The sequence below is a fragment of the Onychostoma macrolepis genome, chromosome 05, assembly GCF_012432095.1.
Source record: "Onychostoma macrolepis isolate SWU-2019 chromosome 05, ASM1243209v1, whole genome shotgun sequence".
Lineage (NCBI taxonomy): Eukaryota > Metazoa > Chordata > Actinopteri > Cypriniformes > Cyprinidae > Onychostoma > Onychostoma macrolepis.
Window position 1 is genome coordinate 29,433,017 of NC_081159.1, and position 16,011 is coordinate 29,449,027.

General features: G+C 36.3%; 2 protein-coding genes across 6 annotated transcripts; one reads left to right on the top strand and one right to left on the bottom strand.

The window, feature by feature from the left end:
- Positions 1-47: 47 nt before the first annotated feature.
- Positions 48-7,958, top strand: slc25a35 (solute carrier family 25 member 35). Its single transcript, XM_058777715.1, has 5 exons — positions 48-900; positions 2,723-2,788; positions 3,065-3,217; positions 4,557-4,691; positions 4,855-7,958. Exons 1-5 carry the CDS (start codon positions 529-531, stop codon positions 5,023-5,025), a joined length of 897 nt encoding a protein of 298 aa, XP_058633698.1. The 5' UTR covers positions 48-528; the 3' UTR covers positions 5,026-7,958.
- Positions 7,959-8,689: 731 nt separating this feature from the next.
- On the bottom strand, positions 8,690-13,638 carry rangrf (RAN guanine nucleotide release factor). 5 transcript variants are annotated; one of them, XM_058776276.1, is made up of 8 exons: positions 13,596-13,638; positions 13,086-13,159; positions 11,695-11,773; positions 11,238-11,354; positions 10,195-10,357; positions 9,593-9,687; positions 9,333-9,440; positions 8,690-9,249 (listed from the first exon to the last, which is right to left on the bottom strand). In XM_058776276.1, the coding sequence occupies exons 3-8, from the start codon at positions 11,757-11,759 to the stop codon at positions 9,192-9,194; spliced, it is 606 nt and encodes a 201-aa protein (XP_058632259.1). In that variant the 5' UTR covers positions 11,760-11,773; positions 13,086-13,159; positions 13,596-13,638; the 3' UTR covers positions 8,690-9,191. The 5 variants fall into 5 exon arrangements, with proteins under 5 accessions (XP_058632259.1, XP_058632256.1, XP_058632260.1 ...); XM_058776273.1 differs by having other exon boundaries at positions 8,690-9,252; XM_058776277.1 differs by having other exon boundaries at positions 8,690-9,440; positions 13,596-13,628.
- Between the last annotated feature and the right edge of the window lie 2,373 nt (positions 13,639-16,011).

The window sequence follows — 16,011 nt, forward strand, 5'->3', positions numbered from 1 at the left end:
ATTAAGGTTTGTTTTAGGGTTAGTTTCTTGTAATTGTGTGTAATTTACTGTTATTAAGTATATGTAACAAGAACATTGTAGAAATATTCTTTACACTGGGAAGCTTTGTGTAATAACACAGCTGGGGTGTACATCAACTGCCTGAAGGTGTCGCTTGACGTTATTTACAACCATCCAATCAGAGGACATGTAACAAAGGATGGGGCAATGCCTCTATTTTGATTGGTTAAGAGGTCAGGCTGGGATGATGGACGCGCCCCGGCGAATGCAGTCTGACATTCATACTCAGCAAAATGTCCACGCGCATCGCATGACTCGGAGGAGGATTACAGAAGATACGCCTCTGCTGTTTACTGTAATTGTAAAAATGGCATCGTAAAGGTATTTGTCAATTATCTTAACAGATACTTTATTAATACGCTGCATCATTCACTGGCTGCTAAAAAAAAGTAGGCCTAGAATTTCTTTTTTAAAGTGAAATTAAAGAGCTTGTCCATCACCTGTTTCCGGAAATCCCGAGATTGAAACATGGATTTCGTCCTCGGCGGCGTCGCTGCGTGTGGCGCCTGCTTTTTTACAAACCCTCTGGAAGTGGTCAAAACTCGAATGCAACTGCAAGGAGAGCTTAAAAGCCGAGGAACCTACCAAGTGTATTATAGGAATGTGTTTCACGCCTTTTACACGATAGGCAAAATTGATGGACTGGCTGGTCTTCAGAAAGGTTTGGTCCCCGGGTTGGTTTATCAGTTTTGTATGAATGGGGTCCGACTAGGGTCGTACGCCATCATCGAGTCCTTGGGCTACATTCACACGGACGGAAGGGTCAGCGCTATGAAGAGCACCGTGTCCGGGGCCATTGCCGGTGTGGTGGGCGCTGTAATGGGCAGCCCGATTTACCTGGTGAGTAACGAGAATTGTCTCCGTTTCTGTCTAGTAAACGACGGATTAAGCACGTGTTTAGTGACGGTTTAAACGCAGCGCTGTCAATTACAAAGACAGCACAATTGTTCAACAGAACAGAATGCATCAGTGGTGTGAACGAAATGGACAATATCGAGTCTAGAATTCTGATTGGATGAGAAAGACTTCGAAAGCCTTTAAAATAGCCGACATACGAAAACCTGTGACCTAACTTATGTCATTTGAATTGTATTTTATATTGCTCCAAGTTCGGACGTCGCTTATCAACCGTAAACAGACGAATGCACTCTATAATTAGGAAAAAAAATTATATTGTTTTTAATTATTGTATGATTATTAGAATAAACAGTAATGATAATAATACATGTGATTTATTTATAAATATTTTAATATATTCAGAACTTTTCCATGCTTTTGGGTTCCATACACTGAAAGTAGATTATTTATAGGGTAGACTGAGTATATTTGAGACGTGTACAGTTGAAACACCTTAACTTGCGTACACAAGAACCCAGAGCCGTGATTTTTGCTCCACACATGTGTATTAGTGTTCTCTTTGATTGTGGGAAGTTTGAAATGTGCGCGTCTTTCCACTCCAAAGATATCGGCAAAAGTTTTTTTTTCTAAAGTGAGATTTTCATTTCACCATGTCCCTTCCGCAATGAATAACTTATTATTCTTTTCTGATTGTTAAACTTAACATATATCATTGCAAACGTTACTCTGTGCTCTAAAAATAGACATATTTTATGACATTGTGCCATGCAAGGTCTTTTCATAATCTAGAGAAACGTGCGAGCATGTCAGTGGGGTACGGGTGTATCAACTGTACCCGGATTGGTGTCCAATTTCTTCACATGCTGTTTATTTGTACAGTGTTATGATAATAGGATAAAAGTAACATTTACACATATGCTATGCAAATTCTGTTAAAAAATTATATTGTGATATTCCAACTGTCTATTATTAATGGATATATTTTCTAACATGAATGTTAAAAGGATTACATAGCATTTTAAGAAATATACAAGGTGGTAAAGTGAGTACAGTTGCATACAGAGGCTGTGTGTGTTTGTGTATTACCTACATTATGGGGACCAAATGTCCTATAGTATAGTAATACCAGTAAATTCACCTTATGGGAATATTTTTTAGGTCCCCATGATGAAACAAGCTTCTGTAAATCATACAGAATGATTGAAAATGTAAAAATGCAGAAAGATTTGAGTGATGCGTAGGTTTAGGGGTAGGATTATAGAATATACGGGTATGTATATTATTATTTTTACTGTTATGTTTACATTTGTACTGTTTGCCATATATTTTTGTAGTGTTAAATATTTGTTCCTGTTTTGTTTAACTGAATCTGAATTAAATAAAGCAAATAAATAAATGTATTTTTAAACTGTAATCATTTAAAACTGTAATTTTGTAATTTATTACATTTGCTATAAATGGTTAGCCAGCTTTAGAGCATTAAGAATGGGTGTCTCAACTGTACCATGCTACTGTTTCAACTGTACACCATATGGGTACAGTTGAGACAAAAATGCACCTCATGTTTATGAGCTAATTGTGGAAAATATGAACTACTTATGGTTATTATCAATTTATGATATTTTAGTACACAAGCAAAAGAAATATCATGTGAAAAATCACTTCATTTCAGCATCTAGTTTTTGTGTAGTGAAAAAAGCAGAAAGTGTCTCTACTGTACTCAGCCTACCCTACTGCCAAGGTCCAAAATGGCCAAAAAGCATCAAGTAGCTTTAGTTTCTGACTTTCTGTTTATTTCCTCTAGGTAAAAACACATCTCCAGAGTCAATCTACTTCCTCTATTGCAGTTGGACACCAGTATAAGCATAGGGTAAGTTAATGGTCACCTCACAGAATCATCTAACATGACATCTTTCTTTGAATGAGACTTGAGAACTTTGATCTTCAAGTCGACTGATCTTAGGGTTGTGGATTTTCTTTTTGTTTGTTTAAGTTAGATCCCATCACATTTGTGGAAATGTAGCATTAATGTACAAAGGCAGTTTTGTTTGCAAAAGTCTGAATCTAAAAATCACACTGTGACTGTTTGTTATATATTTCTTTTATATATATATATATATATATATATGCTTTTTCTTTGTGTCAGGGAATGATGCATGCTCTATTGGCCATCCACAAACAGCATGGAATTCTGGGTTTGTGGAGGGGTGCCAGTGCAGCAGTCCCAAGGGTCAGTGTGGGGTCAGCTGCTCAGCTCTCTACTTTCTCTGCCTCTAAAGAGCTGGTCACTGACCTACAGGTGAGCATAGGATATTTCACTTCAGCTGGGAGTTATTCACAGTAAGAATAAAAGAGGGGGTTGACATCTGTTCTTCAGACACTAAGCTTTCCCCATAAATTCAACAGAGCAACACCTGTTAATAAATATGATTGTCAGTTTCAAAACACTGACTGCATGAAGTAGCCTTAGCGATTAAACTCAGTCATATTATGTCTGTTTTTTAAAACACTTAATGCCTCTTAGTAGAGATGTCTATTCAGCCTTGGACCCCATTGAATCAAACTCCCACGCCAAAACTGTGACTAGAAATATTATCCTTTGATATGTCCTGCCACAGCTTCCTTTTGAAAATATGTCAACAATGGAAAGACAGTTATGTCATGAAATACATATTTTAAAGGGTTCATATTTTTATAGGGTTTTATTTTAAATAGTTCACCCAAAAATGAAAATTCTGTCATCAATTACTCGCCCTCATGTCGTTCCAAACCCGTAAGACCTTTGTTCATCTTTGGAACACAAATTAAGATATTTTTAATGAAATCCAAGAGCTCTCCGACGCCCCATAGACAGCAAGGCTCCTACCATGGTCAAGGCACAGAAACGTAGCAAGGATGTCATTAAAATAATCCATGTGACATCAGTGGTTCAACCTGAATTTTATGAAGCTATGAGAATAATAACAAAAATAACGACTTTATTCAATGATTTCTTCTCTCCGCCATTATCGAGAGTACCATGACCCACATCGTTATTTTTGTTTTCTTTGCGCATAAAAAAGTACTTGCTATACATTTCTGTGCCTTGACCGTGGTAGGACCCTTCCTGTCTATGGAGGGTCAGAAAGCTCTCGAATTTCATCTTGTTTTCTTCTCATCTTCTTCATTTCTTCTTGTTCCGGAGATGAATGAAGGTCTTATGGGTTTGGAACGACATGAGGGTGAGTAATTAATGACAGAATTTTCATTTTTGGGTGAACTAACCCTTTAAGCAAACCTTGTGTTTATGTCATTAGGCTATGCTGTGGATACAGTTAATTTAACACTTGCTTGATCTTACTACTACTATGTTTATGTAAAAGGTTACTGTTTGCTGTATACATTTTGTTGTATAAATATATAAAAGTATTATTGTGGTTTCTGAGAATGACCTCAATTGAAGAAATTACAAAAACAAACTGCACCTGAAATCACCCGAATTACATCGCAGATAAAGTTTTATTAACATCAGTTCATAGAAGAGTGGAAAGGAAGTGTGGCAGGCTAGCAACATGATGACAATGACAATAACTGTCATTTTTGGGAAAACAGTGACATGTTTTGTTAGTAATCAGTTTTATTTTTTTCTTTGTTTGTAGGTGTTCTCTGAGGGCAGCTGGTTAATAGCTCTGAGTGCTGGTATGATGAGTAGTGTAGTGGTTGTATTAGCTATGACTCCTTTTGATGTGGTCAGCACTCGACTCTACAACCAGCCTGTGGATCATCTTGGCAAGGTGATCTACCAGATGTCATCAACATATAAAAATTTGTTCACAAACTTTTACTGCAGTTATTGGCCTTGGTGTCATTAAGCACTTGCATAACTACTTTCACCCACATATTGATAAAGCTGGTAAATACGGAATTAATCTCACTCTCTGTACTTTTCTCCTGCAGGGCATATTGTACCGAGGGTTTGTGGACTGTTTCTCTAAGACGTTGAAGAAGGAAGGCATGACTGGTTTGTATAAAGGTCTCGGAGCCTCCTACTTCCGCCTCGGACCTCATACCATCCTTTCTCTACTTTTCTGGAATGAGATGCGCACTTTGTACCATAGCTACAGTTAGCATCTCACCATTGCCTGAAACAGCAAAACATCAACAAACAAAAATGTTTCCCCGATTTGCTGATTAAAGCAGCAGTCGAGCACTAAGGAATACGATAGGCCCGTGCTGTATTGTGAATATAGTCACAGCTAAATGGTGACATTACATACAGTGTGCAGCAGAGTGCTAATTGCTTTTATAAAATTTATAAGACTTTTTTATTAAAACATTGTTTAATTAAGCATTCATGTGACAGCCTTCCACTAGAAGATATAGTTCCTGATATATAACAATGTTGCTATGCAACAAAAAAATAATAATGTGCAAGCTGTGCAGTGATGTGGTAAACAGAGCCATTACAATACATCATATGATCAAATAAAACAGCTGGAAGGCTGCACTGACCAGAAGTGGAATGATTTTTTTTTTTCAAATATAAAAAAAAAAAAATATCATCAATAAAACTCAATTAGAATGCACTGTATGTAGCAGGATGGAGTATTTAGTTGATCATTATGCTGTTAAACAATCATACTGCAGCAAATTTACATGTGGTTTTATAGAGACAGAACACATGTACACTTCTGTTTAATTATACAAAATTACATAATTTCTTGAATTCCTGATTAGCTCACGTTCCAAATGTGTAATTAATTTGTTGTAATTAGTTACAACTTATTGACAACATTACAGTTCAAGATGATTTCATCACATTTTTTTCTGATTTATAAAAGAAGTTTGGCATTTTGCGAAAGTTGCTTAATTGAGGAAGCAGTTCTGCAAAAAAGAGTGTTTAAAGAGGAAACTTCTTCAAACAAACATTTACATCATTGGTAGTGTGGTAAGGCGGAATAACTCTGAACAATTAAGTTTTTGATAATTAATGCACAATCCATACTTATGCATAAAATGTGTTTTCAGAGTGAACTTTTATGTCATTACTTAAAAAAAAAAAAAGACACTTGTTGACCCTTTTCTTAAAGATTAAATGTAATCCGCTGCATTAGAATCACTTGGCTAAGCAAATTGATCTTACTCTAGTATAAATCATATGATGTACTGTAAATGTTTAATTCTCAAACAGAGATTGTGTGGAATGACTTTAACACAACTGGTTTTCATTTGTTTTTTTCCTTGACAACTATAATTATTAATCACGATGGGAAGGAATATGGGTTACTTTTGAGTAGTTAGAAGTTGAAATGAAGTTGCACTCAACTGGTTAAAAAATAACAACAGTATTTTCTCAACCTATTTTTGTCTTGTTTGCCAATGCCTTTAATGTAAGAATGTCTTTCAAATGTTTTTGTTTGTTTGAAACTTGGTTCCTTGGGTGGAACATAAATCTATAGAGCAATAGATATCACTTTTGGCTGTAATATTAACAGTTTCATTGCATGTTCTTAAAGCTTCTTTGAGAACATGACATTTGTAGAGTATATTAGGACAATAAGACAATTAGGAGAATAAGACACTATTCAGTGGAACAGAATAATGGTCACCATTTGCCTTACATTACATGTGCTGTACTGAATGAGCTCTTTGATGCTTTGGAGAAATGAATGTAACATAAAATTATGTACTAAAAGACTTAAATTGTATAGGTACATATTGGGTCTGTAACATAAGATAATATATAATTTGAGAATAAACTATTTTTAAAAGAACGATTGTGTTTTCTATATGCATGACATTAACACTGCAATAAGTCCTTAAAGTACAAATACACAACTGATAATCTCATATTAAAAGTTTTTGGACACTTAATTCACACTTAGAAATGTCTGAATGTCATTGTATTAATCAAACCATCAAATGGCATCAACAAGAAAATAAGCCTAAAGCCGCCTTTCCACTATCTCCGACGAAAGACAAGCGACAGACCGGAAGTCATTCATTTCGAATGGAGAGTAGCGCGGGAGCTGCGTGGAGTTCCGATCATATGCGTATGCGGAAAATTCGGATCCGATTTGAGCTGCGGATGCGTTAAAATACATGAACTTCTGCGGCTAGGCCGTATGCGACCGCCCGACCGGATGTGATGTATTCTATTAAAAACTATGAGCGTAAGGTTAGAATTACCAATATTTGTTCAATTTAACATTATTCTTTAAACACTTTTTCTGTAAAATGGTGCTTTAGAATAGTTATGGCAGAAATAATTATTTATTAAATAATTATTTATGTTGATTAGCCCCATAAAACCTACTATGTTTTTATTTTGGGGGTCATCTGATTTGTAACGATGCATTCATACATTAATTATACTTATTAAAATGATTAATTTTACCATGGTGAATATGCCGAGGTGGCGGTTGCTGCAAGACCAGTTTGAAAGTTTCGTGCGACTGCCACTAGGGGGAGAAATGCGACAGTCGTGTCCGAATGTCGTGTGCAGTGGAAAGGCGGCTTAAAGCCGCCTTTCCACTATCTCCGACGAACGACAAGCGACAGACCGGAAGTCATTCATTTCGAATGGAGAGTAGCGCGGGAGCTGCGTGGAGTTCCGATCATATGCGGAAAATTCGGATCCGATTTGAGCTGCGGATGCGTTAAAATATATGAACTTCTGCGGCTAGACCGTATGCGACCGCCCGACCGGATGTGATGTATTCTATTAAAAACTATGAGCGTAAGGTTAGAATTACCAATATTTTGTTCACTTTAACATTATTCTTTAAACACTTTTTCTGTAAAATGGTGCTTTAGAATAGTTATGGCAGAAATAATATGTTGATATTTATAAAAAAAATTATTTATGTTGATTAGCCCCATAAAACCTACTATGTTTTTATTTTGGGGTCATTTGATTTGTAACGATGCATTCATACATTAATTATACTCATTAAAATGATTAATTTTACCATGGTGAATATGCCAAGGTGACGGTTGCTGCACGACCAGTTTGAAAGTTCCGTGCGTCTGCCACTAGGGGGAGAAATGCGACAGTCGTGTCCGAATGTGGTGTGCAGTGGAAAGGCGGCTTAAAGCCGCCTTTCCACTATCTCCGACGAACGACAAGCGACAGACCGGAAGTCATTCATTTCGAATGGAGAGTAGCGCGGGAGCTGCGTGGAGTTCGATCATATGCGGAAAATTCGGATCCGATTTGAGCTGCGGATGCGTTAAAATATATGAACTTCTGCGGCTAGACCGTGTCGACCGCCCGACGGATGTGATGTATTCTATTAAAAACTATGAGCGTAAGGTTAGAATTACCAATATTTTGTTCACTTTAACATTATTCTTTAAACACTTTTTCTGTAAAATGGTGCTTTAGAATAGTTATGGCAGAAATAATATGTTGATATTTATAAAAAAAATTATTTATGTTGATTAGCCCCATAAAACCTACTATGTTTTTATTTTGGGGGTCATTTGATTTGTAACGATGCATTCATACATTAATTATACTCATTAAAATGATTAATTTTACCATGGTGAATATGCCAAGGTGACGGTTGCTGCACGACCAGTTTGAAAGTTCCGTGCGTCTGCCACTAGGGGGAGAAATGCGACAGTCGTGTCCGAATGTCGTGTGCAGTGGAAAGGCGGCTTAAACCTTTTTTTTTTTTTTTCTTTTTTTTTTTTTACTGTTAGTTATCTGGTCCCAAGGTCAAAATACATTTTGTTTTCATTTTGATCCCTGTACCTATAGGTTTATGATTTATAACCTTTTTGAAGGTTCTGATTGTGCTTTTTTTTTTTTTTTTTTTAATAAAGGCCCCAAATGTATAGATGCCTTAATAGTGCTTACAAGTTAAAGATAAGTTAGCAAAAGTGTCTTACATTAAAGGAAAACCTTATTTTCAACACAGCGTTTCAGTAAAGTTGTTAAACATTAGTTTTGTTGTTAAGTAATGGAGACGTTTGAATCTGCAAACAAAAGACAATGATAACTGCAAACATTTGAGAGAACCTTAAGAAAACTCCAGAGCAATTTTCCTGAAAGAACCAGCATAAATATACAACAAGTTGCGTAAACGCTGGTTTTCAAATGTGAGTCAGTTTCAGGAAGACAATGTTTTTCTTTATAAAAATGATTTATTTTTGTTTTTTACCAATAACTCAAGATTCTCTATTTGTACAGCCTTATGAATCAGACAACTGGTAAGCCTTGCACTACAAGAAATAATATTTTATACAGACTCTAGCTTTCTAGCTGTGTTTTAACCAGTTTAGCCTGTTTAACCTGTTAACTTTGTATTTTTCTCTTCAGTCATTGTAGAGGCATAACTGTAAAAGCTTCTGGGAAAAAAAAACAAACAAAAAAAAACGATTTTTAAATGGAAACCACCTGCATTTAAATGTAAACGTTAAGCATCTACCCAAACACTCCAGGGTCAAGTAGACAGAATGACTGCAGAACACCCTTGAAGTCCTGTAGTGTCCATGGTATAGCAGCCCCATTTTCAACGGCACTGCTGCTGAGGGGACTGAGAGAGAAGATTTTAAATCAACCCTCTCGCTCTATACATATTAGGATCCTGATTATATTTCAGCATCTATTAACACCACAAGTATAAACTTCATAAAGCATCTGGGGTAAAAATTATTGGTTTAACCTCTATATATTTAACCAACTCACTTGATACAAACAGGATCGTTGAACGTCACTAAGATGTCAGTGGTGTACAGCGGCAGACGGAACAAGCACAGGTGAATGTTCACAGTGTTCTTGGCCTATGAAAAAAATGTATGTAAGCTGATGAAAGGAACAAATATTAATAATTTAAGAAATTACAGTTGCTCAACTAAGGTTTTGCAATCCAAAATAACCCCAAACCACCCACAGAAAGCTGGTGAATCATCACTTATGGATGAGCAAATTCATGAGGTCAAAGCAAAAGTGAACTGTGACAGCTTTGGATCTTAAACCCTCAGTTAAGGGATTTCTTTTGAAGGGCTTTCTATTTGCATTAAAAAATAATAAAAGAACAACTAGAAAGTAAATTCTGTTGGTGTTAGGCACACTGAAGATTTACCGTGTCCAACTGATTAATCGTCTTGATGAAGTTTTGTGTATGTATGGACTTTTCCTTTTTTTTTTTTTTTGTAATGGCCAGTCATTTTTACACAGTGCTAGATTTAGAACCTTTGTTTTTGGCAAAATAATTATGGTCTCTGACTTCAGTGTTGTCTGGGAGACATTAACATTTCCACTGCAAATGGAATGTAGTAAAGACACACCTCCTCATTGAATTTAGAGATCAGCTGAGCTCCAGACAGCAGCCAGGCAGAGCTGCATTCCTGCATTGATAGCTCCGACTGAAGGACCTGCTCCACACCTCTGACCTCCCAGGAGCCGTTCTCTACCGCCTTGTTACTTGCAGCCACATCCTCAAAATGATACCTGTCACAACACAAACAAGAAAAACAAGGGTATTCATACCTGTGTATTCCCATTATTAAAAAGTAATTCAATTATTTATTTCCTGATGTGTCCAGTGAACACAGACAGAGAACAGTTTATAGAGTTTAAAGCAACCACTCTGGCAATGGACTAATGTACTATGTAAAAGCACACACTGAGAAATAAGCCAATGTTGGTGGCTGCAGGCAGTGAAAGATTATTTGTTTTTAATTAACTGTAGTCAAATGTATTTGCAATCAACTCTAGCCAGCTGTACTTATGTTTACAAAAGTGTGAATCAAATGGCCCATATAATTAGCCTCTTAGGTCAACATCAGGTCAATGAATCATGGGCTCTCCATGGGAGAGGTCCTATCGGGTTATCATAAGGTTACACTATCATTGGCTCTCCATGGGGTGTTATTGTGTTGTTTGTAGCACATTTGTTACCAGGTATAAAGGTCTGGTCTCACAGACAGTACCTTGGGTTAAGATTGTTTGAAGGATGACATGCTAACATCACTGCTGAAGAACTGCTACACTGCTACCTTCAATAAATTCTTCTCCCCACAAGAACTTTTGTCAAACTTACTTTATTTTATGTATTAGAGAAATCTAGTACGTTTGCGAGCCACCCAAACTACTGCTCAGCCAAATACAGCACAAAATCTAACAGCAGGTTGGAGTTTAAATCTAAACCTGTCAGACCTGTTGAAATCTTTTACCCTATCTGTAATGGCATCATTTCAATGACTTCAGTGTGTGCTGTTTTCTTACAAATTAAATCTACCTAGCATTTAGTAGTTGCTTTTGTTACGAGCAACCAATCACATAGAAGATGTAGCCCATGATATGTTGTAATGTTAAGAGACCACGTTACCTGGCTGCATCAGCATCTTGCACTTGGCTTTGGTACTCCAGCAGTTCAATGATAATACTCTGATCTGTCTGAGAGTGAGCAAACACTTCTTGATTATCAGGGATCTGTCTCAGTTCACTGCAGACAATGGGGAAAAGAAATATGGGGTTTTAATATACAAATCAGATAAACTCAAGCCACAACATGCAAACACAAGGGTGGGTTTGTAAATGGCGGCAACTGCAATGGATTAAAAGACAATCATAGTGTCGACTTGTATTAATATGAACAATCACAACAACTGCTATTCCACAAAATAACAATTAATTTGTTGCTAGTCAGCTGTGGGCTGTTTACGGTTTTCAAGCAACTTACTTGACTGATTAATGTAGAACAGACGCTTTGTGACATATGTACATAGTACTGCACCAGATGTTACTTTAAACAGTTTTTTTCATGTTTGCTTCTATATAATTACCTGACATCCTGGGCACTATGGGGAATAACAGCTGATATTGCACCGCCAAACAGAGGCCGAGCCATAGCTGTGCTCACCGCTGTAATGATAATGCCATTTAGAGAGGGAGTAAAATCTTTGTGAGGCAGGGAGAGTTGCCCCAAAACCTGCCAACTAAAAGCAGCTACCCTTAAACTTGCCACCCCTGCCAATCTGATAGATGTGTGTGAACAAATAGACAATACAGCCCAGGTCTCCTTCTATTCTTATTTTTTTAACCTGTCTGGCACCTTACACAATGGGTGCCCTTCAAACTGAAGGGTGCATCACTAAATGCAATGCTAGAATGAGACAGTCTAGTCAGTGTGCATGGCTTCATCATAAATGTTTCCACTCCTGCAATCATGGCACGAGAATATTCTAAAAATTATAATTTGAAAAATACTTTATATTGAAAATTTTATTTCAAGTAATGCAGTACAGGTAATGACCACCGTTTGTGGTCTCCCAGTGGTTCACATTACGCACAGTTTAGAATTATGTGAAACATATTTTTATTTATTTTATTATATATATTTTTTGTCTTGCATAACATAATGAAATTGAACAAGCTCAGTGTCGATTCACTTTCAGCAAATTCATTTTTAGTGAACCCATCATATTAACAAAGAACATTGTGTAGTGTAGCATACTAACTACCAATACACTGCTTAAAACTATAATTGTTAATAGTGTGTGGTTTTACTAGTTAATAAGAAAATACATCAAATGTATTTCTTCAATAATTCAATGTTGTATAAAAAATAAAATAGGCCTATTTAATAATAAAAATCCGTTGTTTATATTACCTTTACAAATAGTTTACATTACTTTACGAACAAATATAAATAAACCTTTTTTTGGCTGAGATTTGAGTCATGGTGACATGACATCATCCCTTTATGACATCACATCGTCATTTAGCAACAAATCGACCTGCCTTTAGCAAAACAACAACAACAACAACAACAACAACCTGCCTTTAGCAACGTTGCCTTAAAATTAGTTGGCAACACTGGATGCGTCCTTTCGTTTGAGAAGAACTCATTATGTAATTCCGCCGTTTTTACCCAAAATGCAGCGATACTACCTTTTTAGGAGTGATGGGGTCTGGAGCAGCTCCCCCTGCCTCACACAGATTTTACCCTTAATAACAATTTATGTAACGTTACATCGCTCAACACATCAAAGAAAAGTATAGGCTACTGTGCTTTCAATGAAACAACACCAACTTTGAAGTCCTCAACACAACGTCAAATTTTTAACTGAACACATCGTAATTTCATCACAAAGTAAGATAAGTATATGACTTCAACTTACAATAAAATTAGGTCATAACAATACTTTCAACATAAACCCTTCAGAAGACTCACGAATGACAAGCCGCGTTGACTTCCCTCCATCAGCTGGTACCGGATGTGATGTAAATTGAGGTCAAGCGTGCCCTCTAGTGGGGTGTAACAAAATATCAACTTGAAATGATGGAACACTGTCTGAATTTATTTGACAATATTATACATTTATGAAGGAGTACCGATTATTTAGCTCCTTTTCACAATATCTAAATGTATATTGATGGTGTCGAGAATGCATATGCAATACTTAGGCTATATTTAGATAAACATAAAGAATATTGTACACTTTGAAAAATGTTTGGACATACTTGACTACATTTATGATTATTAATATTACCTTTTTATATTAAGGCATGTTATAATAGTTCCCAGGATTAATTACATTAAGCTGGTTTAGAGAAGCCCCGTTTGGCTGCTTTGAATAAAGAAATAATAGGTTACATTAATTGACCAAACAAATCACTTCACTGCAGTTAACTGTGCACACAGACATGTTTTCATACCTGTTCCTAGTTTCTAAACGCTCACCTGTCAGCCACTCACCAGGCTGTCCTGGGCCCGGTTGCATGAAAGCCCGCTTAGGCTGTCATTAAGTATTCCCCTTAATTATCTGAAAGTGTTCCCTTAAAGGGATAGTTCACCCAAAAATGAAAATTCTGTCATCATTTACTGACCCTCAGGTAGTTCCAAACCTGTATGAATGTCTTTGTTCTGCTGAACACAAAGGAAGATATTCCGAAGAATGTGGGAAACAGAGCAGTTCTGGGGCACCATTGACTTCCATAGTATTTTTTTCTCCCTACTATGGAAGTCAATGGTGCCCCAAAACAGCCTGGTTACAAACTTTCTTCAAAATATTTTCCTTTGTGTTCGGCAGAACAAAGAAATTCATACAGGTTTGGAACTACTTGAGGGTGAGTAAATGATGACAGAGTTTTCTTTTTTGGATGAACTATCCCTTTAAGTGTTGCTACAAAGTCCTAGTAACTATTTCACCTTGATAAATTTAAGGGACCAAAACAGCTCCCTTAAGTCATCTTAAACTCAGTATTTTTAAGATTTTTAAGCTCAAATGAAAGACTTAAATAAAATATCATATGAGCGTAGTAGGGCAATGACTATGGTAACATATTAAACTGTAAAATGACTGTAAAAAGCATGACTTACAAGTTTTCACAAAACAAAAAGTTTATATCATTTTTTAAAGAAAATGGATGAGTTAGCAATTATTATATTAATTTAAACGACTATTATTAATCAGTTATTACATTAATTAAATAACAATATAAATGTAATGCATGTCTTAATTGTTTAGATTTTTATAATGCATTGTCTTGTCGATCCACCTGTTCACATTTACAACTCTGTGTGTTTGCAGCGTCAAAACCATAGACTGGTTTTAAAAAAAAACATGGGTTAATTTTCACATTTGGTAAAATTTCCGTCATTGGTCAGCAGGAGGCACTTTCACTTTAGAAACAAAGCGGTTTCCTCGGAAACGACTGTACACAAAGCAGCGCAGAAACGGGCAGTGCTTGTTTATTTGTTAGTGTTTTAGTTGGTTAGGTTTGTATTTCGTTATGTTCAGTTTATTGTCATAGATATACACAGGGCCTAAAACTAACTTTTTGCCACACCTGCCAATGGCCGGTGATGTGATAAAATTTACCAGCCAAAACTTTTTTTTTTTTACCGGCCATGAAACTCTTTTTGCAAAAACAGGCAGTTATTACTACTACAAGGACTAAACATATTTACAATGTTTTTAATTTGTCCTGCTACTGGTGTCTCTATAAAATACATTTTTCCTTAGTTTTACCTATTAACTATAGCTATTCAACATTACAGCATAATTGAAAGCCATTATTTTTAACATTTAATAGGCTCTGAAATATATAACAACTTTTAATTTAAGTGATTTTAAAACAATCTTCACATAAACTATAAATTGTATATGCATAAACTATACAGATTAATCTTTATTCAAGCTACAAAAGTTAATCAGCGACCAGAGCAGTCCAATGATTTCTCTTTTTCTTTTGTTCTTTGATTTACATCAATGACAGACTTCAGCAGGTTTCACTTTAAAATCAGCGCTGTCTCTTTAAAACCCGATGCACATGACGGGTGTTAATTTTACGCCCTGGATATACGTTTATTGTGAGATGTAGTAACTATAGCAACCGCGGCGCCCATTGCCGCATGCATTGCCGTATGTTGCCAGGAACTGCCGTGAAACACTTAGGTAAGGGTGTCAGTTAAGACGTTTGTTGCAACATGTCGAATCGGCCGAAAAAAGGCCGGCAAGGATCAACTTCAATCGACGGCGCGGAACACACGAACAAAAACTGCCCGACGACCGACCGTCGGCTTGGTGTGTACCGGGCTTTAAAGAAATCCCTTACCTTCAGGGAATTTTTTACACCTCAGGGATACCCCTAAATCAAATTACTTAAGGACTTTCATGCAACCGGGCCCAGTCCCTTATGTGGGTGGGAGACATCATCAGGATTCAGTTCATGAAACATAAAGTGGAAATGAAACATACTTCCTTCACATAAAATCTGACATGAATTTGCCAAGAGCATAGAAATGAAACATAAAGCAACAGCCTTTGCCTTTCTAGTCATGTTCAGTTCGTTATACTTTTAGAACTTCCCAACATAAATACAACATTTGTTTGAAATGCCATATATTGTAAGTGACAGTCAGTTTCATTCTTCAGTTTCAACCTGTCTTTACCATGCATACACATACATATTTTGCAGAAACATTTCTATTTTAGCTTCTGAGCCCTCTAAATGACAAAAAGACTAAATGAGCATAGTGGAACCTCAGGGAAAGTACGTGAGTGTGTCAACATCAGTGTCATCAACTTTAAAATTCTGATATTCTAATAAGATTCTGATAATACCAGTTTTATCAAACATGATAGTGTTTTAGT